Raw genomic sequence first — 6,464 nt, 5'->3', positions numbered from 1 at the left:
TGACCACCTTCTGACTCTTTGGAAAGCCATCAATAACGTCAGACCTAAATTTGAAGTTTTCTTTTTAAAAAAAACAAAAATTATTTCTCACTTCCACTTTGACTTTTTTTTGACAATCACAAAGTTAGGCCGTTGGCACAGTTCAAAATCCACAATGCTGAAAACCCTCAAAAGGACAAACAAAAGAGACCTAACACATGCCCACAAAAAAATATACACTGATTTTTCGAAGCTCATTATCATTTCAATGGTAAATTAATAAGAAGTAATGCTCATCAGATCTAATACAATCGAATCCAAAATATTTAGTGTTCTACAATCATAGAAGACAACAAAGAAACTAATAATAATAACCTCCAACCTCAAAATAAATACTCAAGCTATTAGCTGCAGCTCCGATGAATAGGCCGATCACGACAATATGCCTAGATCTACTGGCATATTAGAGTGACTAAAAATGGAATTTTCTATTTCCCGGTGCCGTTGGGTAGTTCAGCAGATTCTCCTCCAGATGGGTTGAGTTCATCCCATGCTTCGATCCAAGTGACCATGGCATCAGCCAGCTTAAGGAAGTAGTCATCGACCTTTCCAAGCTTCGCCTTAACTTGTTTGGAGAGTTCAATGTAGCATTTCTGAACGGTGGTGCACTCCTTCGGAAGGGTAGCTGATTGGAAAAATGGGATCAGCTCCTCTTGCCAGTAGATACCTTTGTATTCCTTCTTTAGGTTCACAAATGGGTTGCTTGCCTTGCTGTGCCAGATGTAGGGCAGACCTGTCTTGATTCCCAATCCTAAGTGATCACAGATCACCTACACAGTGTATAATTAAAAAGACATGAGCAAATCTACAGCTTGATGAGTAATAACATGAAAGATTTGATTGTTAATGCAGAATTCAAGCATGAAGAAATGGTCCGGGAAATGAATGAAACTACAAGAAGTAGCGAGGCAATAATGATAAAATGAAATACCTTGGTACACCAGCCAGCCCACATGTCATCGTAGCGACCAATAGGTTGGCCATCACCCATGAGACCGAAGTACATTGCAGCGCCAATCAATTCACGGTTGAATGCCAGATTCATACCACACATGGGAAAGAGGGTTCCCTTTGGAATTGTCATTACTGCATCTACAAACCTGAAAAAGATGGCATATGATTAATAGTTCTGTTAGGGGGTAAAAAACATATAGGAAATTTTAGCTCAAGAAATTATCAGTACCTAGTGTTTCTCTCAAGAGGCTTGACAAGCTGGGTGGGAGCATCATAATCGGGGATGTTAAGCCAGAGACCATGAGAAACTGCAGTTGGGACACCCTCACGGAGACTGAATGGGTATCCACGGACGAAATCAGCACCATCTCTGTATGGATCGTACAAGGTGTTGAAGAAAAATGGTGTGGATGGGCACAGAAGATTCTTAATGTGCTGCTCGAGTGCATTAATGTCTTTGCCAGATGGATCTTTAGCAACCTATGAATCAATGAACCATTTTCAACTTCAGAATCCCATAGTTCGCTTCCCCCACCCCATAAACCACAAACTCATGAATGCTGAGAGCAATTTAACTTTAAAACGACAAGGCCAATATAATTGATCAAAACAAGCAAGTAAGAAAATTCATCTTGGAACAATACACTTATTCTGATCTAAATATATAATGCATCTTCAAAGGTTTCAAATGTAACAAACCCCCAATAGATAGACAGGTGCTAGATCGCAAGCATGTGTCATGTTAATTTGAAGCAGAACCACTAATTCTGAAAATTGAAACCTAAGCCAACCACTATCAACTAGGAAGACAAACCAGCACCTTAAATCAAACAAAATTAATTAATGATGTTCACAGTGCACTGAATTGCTTTGGCATCGAAAAAATCTGGATCCATTTATCTACACACAATGATGTCGAGGAAGAGCCAACCCACATTTGAAAAGTTACTATCAACAAATGACAAATGGAAGTCACCTCCGATCCTGTAATAGGAACTGTTATCATATGGGTGAAAAGTAAGTCATGACTGAAACCCATCAACCAACATTGCCAAATATAAACATGTTGTCAAGTAAAATGACAGATCTATAACACATGATATGATGACAACAGATGAAATTTTAGAATGATGGCTTCTTGGAAAAATATATGAATGCATGGATCACATGCTTTTTCCCCTTTTCAAGTCATAATCAGAACCTATCCAAGCTACCAAACAGATCAAACCATAATTAAATTAAAATACAATACAATACGGATCAAAATCATCCTACGACCGAAGATACTAAAATAATAGCATATAAGGTGACGATAACAAAATTTAAATTAAGAAAAAAAAAAATGAAGCACAAGCAACAAATCCAGATCCAAAATCATCATAAGAACTCCAGATCCAAAATCATCATAAGAACCCATCTTAAATTCAAATGGCCAGATCAATGATTTGACCCCAGACAAAAAGAAAAATAAAAAAGACTTAAAGTACCCACAAATCAAACTCAATCAAAATCAAATCTTTCATACACCAACTCAAACGGCACAACCGAAAATTCAACAATACCCAAAACAACACCAGATCCATCAAAATTCAAACTATCGAGCTATGACCCACAGCAAAATCAATTTGAAAAAAAAAAAAAAATGAAAGAGACTCACAAAGCAATCGTCGTCAATGGTGAAGATGTACTTCTTCTTGGAGATCATGTAGCCAAAGCATCGGCAAGCAGAGTCCTTGAATGAAATGCAGGAGGCCTTGGGACCCAGAATTCGGTTGATGTCGTTGCGGTTGTAGAGCTCGTAGTCGAATCCCTCGGGGACCTTGATGACCTTCGAAGGGTCACCATCTTGGACGATGATGAGATGGTATTGTTGGAAAAATGGCCTCCACATTTCCAAGAAATCGAGGTTTCGAATTGTGGGTATCACTATGTCTAGCTCATCTTTCAGGAGCGGCGTCGGAGTAACGGAAGCCATTGTAGGGAGAGAAAGATCGGATCGGAGATGCAGAGGAGAGAGAGGGTAAAGAGAGGGAGAAGAATTGTGAACTTGTGAAGAGGGGTGGGGGGACTTCTCGTCTTTGTATACGAAAATCCCAAGTGGGGGCACGTGCGAACAGGTGTTTCTCTATTTTCACTTTCTATTTTTAGCCGACAAACCAATTGCAGTAAATATTGGTTTGGAAAATTTATTTTTATTTGCATTTGTTTCGAGCTAAAATATTATTTTTATTTTTTAATATTTAGTAAAGATTTAATTGAAGGTTGAGACATAAATAATTTGTCATGAATAAATTATTTTTCATAAATATTTTAAGATAATCAAAAATTAAAATAATAAAAAATATTTTTAAAAAAATATTTTAAGTATTTATTTAAAAATATTTTACATCCAAACAGACAGAGCCGTTTACCTATTTTTAAGAAAATGAGTTCGTTTGGTTAATACGAATTAGTTAGAAAGGAAAAGAAAAAGAAAAATTTTAAATTTTTTTAGAAGTTTTGTTAGGATGAAAACAAAATTTTTGAAGAAAATCACTTTCCCTAACCACCTAATTTTCCCATAAATTTTTTTTTTCCAAAAAGCACAAGAAATTTTTGATTTCTTGAAAAAAATTTATAAACTTACAATATTGTCATTTCTTTTATGATAAGTTACATACTATTCAAAGCTTAAAATGATAATTTTTAGAGTGCACACAGTCCGATTTGGATTGGATTGGGAATATTTTGGGACCAAACAATTTATAATGGTTTCACTATTTTTGAAATCAGACAGTCCATGGAACCAAACCAAATCGCGAAAAACCGATTTGGTTCAGTTTATCAGTTTTAGTTGATTTCCTTTTTATTTTATTTTAATTTAGAGGGGAAAAAAAAAAATCAACTAACATTGTTGATATAATAATAAGAAATAAAGGAAAGAAAATTGAAATATATTTGAAAGGAAAGAAAATTGACATATATTTAAAAAGGGAAATTTGACTTATTTTAAAAGAAATTTAAGGAATTTAAAGAACAAAAGAAAGAAAGAGGGCACGTGAGAACTTTACTCGATTTAGGTTTAAAATATGATATACATATATAAATGTGTGTATATATATATATATATATTATAACATAGTAACGGTTCGATTCGGGCTGGTCCAGTCCAACACGACCCTAAATCAGGACCAGATCGAAAAATTACGGTTCCATAATTTTGGGTCAAGGACCGAACCAAATCGCTATACAACTAGCCCAAATCGCCAATTTAATACGGTCCGGTCCGATTTTTCAGTTTACCGAATTTTTTGAACACCCCTAATAATTTTACATAATTTTGTTGCAAACTTTCATACTAACCAAATTGATGTTGGAAACATATATATTTTTTTCTTAGTTTTGGAAACATAATTTTCCTTCACTTCCTATTATTTTCACTTTCCATCACTAGTTTCCATCTAACCAAACGAATCCTAAAACTTCATTATTTTAAAAAGTAATTTTACTTTGCACTTAGAGGAATATTTGTGTTATTTCCCCCATAGAAATAAAAAAAATTAAAGCATAAGGTAAAAATACAAATTTGGAGAACAAATATCATATCTCATTGAATTTTAAATAGTCAAAATTAATGAAAATTGTTTGAAAAAGAGTCATAATAACATAATATCATTTTGAATAGTGCCTTGTTGGTTTTTGAGTGAGGAATTGTCTAGGATAAATTTCATATAATATATGTAAGGAAAATAAAATGTTAGGATAAATAATAGGAGTGATAAAGATAGAACACAAATGCAACCAGAATTATTAGAAATTATTTACAAAGTTAATCTTAAAAGAAAGATAGACTTGTAATTAAAATATTGAAAAATAATCATTATGCGACTTATCCCATTCATGGATTAAGATAAGGATTTCTTACCACAATTTTATACTCTTGCAATTTTGATAATTTTTTATAAAGAAAATAAAGCAATTACTTATCAAAGTTGCAATGTTGATCAACTTTCGTGATGATATATATATATATATATATATATGCTTACGTTTATACTTTTATATATACATATTTTAATTCCTGAAAAAAAAAAAAGAATTGGAATGCAAATATTATTTTTAATTAAAAATTTATGTTATATTAATTTGTTACAGCCAATTATATGAGGTAAAAGTTGGGTATGAATAAAAAAAAAAAAAAGGACAATAGGAATGTGGTGTAAGGAAACTAAAAAAATAGGAGGGGTTGGCACGTGCGAGTGCGGGTTTAGCGGCATGAGTGGAGGGTCTGTAAAGACGTGTCGGAACGTTAACTTTTGGACGACTCGTTCAAAGTCACTGATGGGGCGCTGGGATTTTGTATTTTGCCCATTACAGATGACATACAGGTGTCCCAACCAATCAATGGACCTTTTAAAAGTCGAGAAATGTTACTGTACTTTCCGGGGCTTGAGGACTGCATCATCGTTCATGGGCCCTACCTGTTTTTATCTCTACGCGTGGCTGACGGCACGTGATCAACATTCGAATCTTATTCGAATATTAAATATCGGGACGCGCTTGGTCACTCTTGTCGGTTTTTAGAAGCTTTTATTCCACCTATTATTCTCGTAATTCCCATAAAATACCCTGTAGTAACAGTCGAAACAAATTTATTATTTTTGGCAACGCCTAAATTATAATACTTTGTAATTTAGCTTCTTAAAATTGCAGTTAATTATAGTGCCTGTTAAGGTAACATAATTAAGAGAGGAATGCTAACACGGTGGCTTTCTTCATTAGCTACTTAAGTTTCATTAATTATTTTTTTTCTATATTTAAGGAACATAAAAATATAACCTTCTATAAAATAAAATTAATCACAAAATTACCCTTTAAAACCTTTTTCATTACTTTTCTTACATTTAATCCTTTAATCCATATATATACTTAATGTATATAATTTATATTTTCATATATTTTTTAATTATTTATAGTTTTATAAAAAAAAATAGGTAAAATAGTTTCAGGCCAGGATGTTTTAGAGAGTAATAATTGTCACATCAAAAGAAACAAAATAAGATTTTTTTTTATTAATGTATGAATGAAAACTATAAACATTTAAAAAATATATGAAAATAAAATTTTATAATTTACAAAAAATTCATAAATAAATACTATATAAAATTTTTATGTATTATAAAATACGAAAGGTACCAACAATTTTTAGATTGTAATAATTATTACCTCAAAAGAAACAAAATATATTAAAAAAATCCAAAACTATAACTATTTGAAAATAAAAATATGCCTAAATTATTTATTTCTCAATCTTTATCTTTTTTGCATATCTTATTTCTTCATGAAATGAATCATGGTCAAGTGTCAATTCTTTTAATTCTTCCACCGCAAAATAAGTTTTCACGACTTGTTGAGTATCGTCTATCTTGAATAGAAAAAGAAAAGATTTTCCTTTACAGCTTATCACTTTGTTGCTAAATTCATCTATGTTT

The 6,464-nt window shown here is 32.5% G+C and overlaps 1 protein-coding gene across 1 annotated transcript; it reads right to left on the bottom strand.

The window, feature by feature from the left end:
* Positions 1–222: 222 nt before the first annotated feature.
* On the bottom strand, positions 223–3,057 carry LOC132283641 (probable UDP-arabinopyranose mutase 2). The gene is made up of 4 exons (XM_059785628.1): positions 2,651–3,057; positions 1,223–1,473; positions 971–1,139; positions 223–809 (listed from the first exon to the last, which is right to left on the bottom strand). Exons 1-4 carry the CDS (start codon positions 2,966–2,968, stop codon positions 468–470), a joined length of 1,080 nt encoding a protein of 359 aa, XP_059641611.1. The 5' UTR covers positions 2,969–3,057; the 3' UTR covers positions 223–467.
* Between the last annotated feature and the right edge of the window lie 3,407 nt (positions 3,058–6,464).

The sequence above is a fragment of the Cornus florida genome, unplaced genomic scaffold, assembly GCF_030987335.1.
Source record: "Cornus florida cultivar Cherokee Brave unplaced genomic scaffold, ASM3098733v1 CherokeeBrave_3.0.0_Hap2_Chr11, whole genome shotgun sequence".
In the NCBI taxonomy this organism is placed as follows: Eukaryota; Viridiplantae; Streptophyta; class Magnoliopsida; order Cornales; family Cornaceae; genus Cornus; species Cornus florida.
This window is presented reverse-complemented; position numbering and strand designations above follow the sequence as displayed.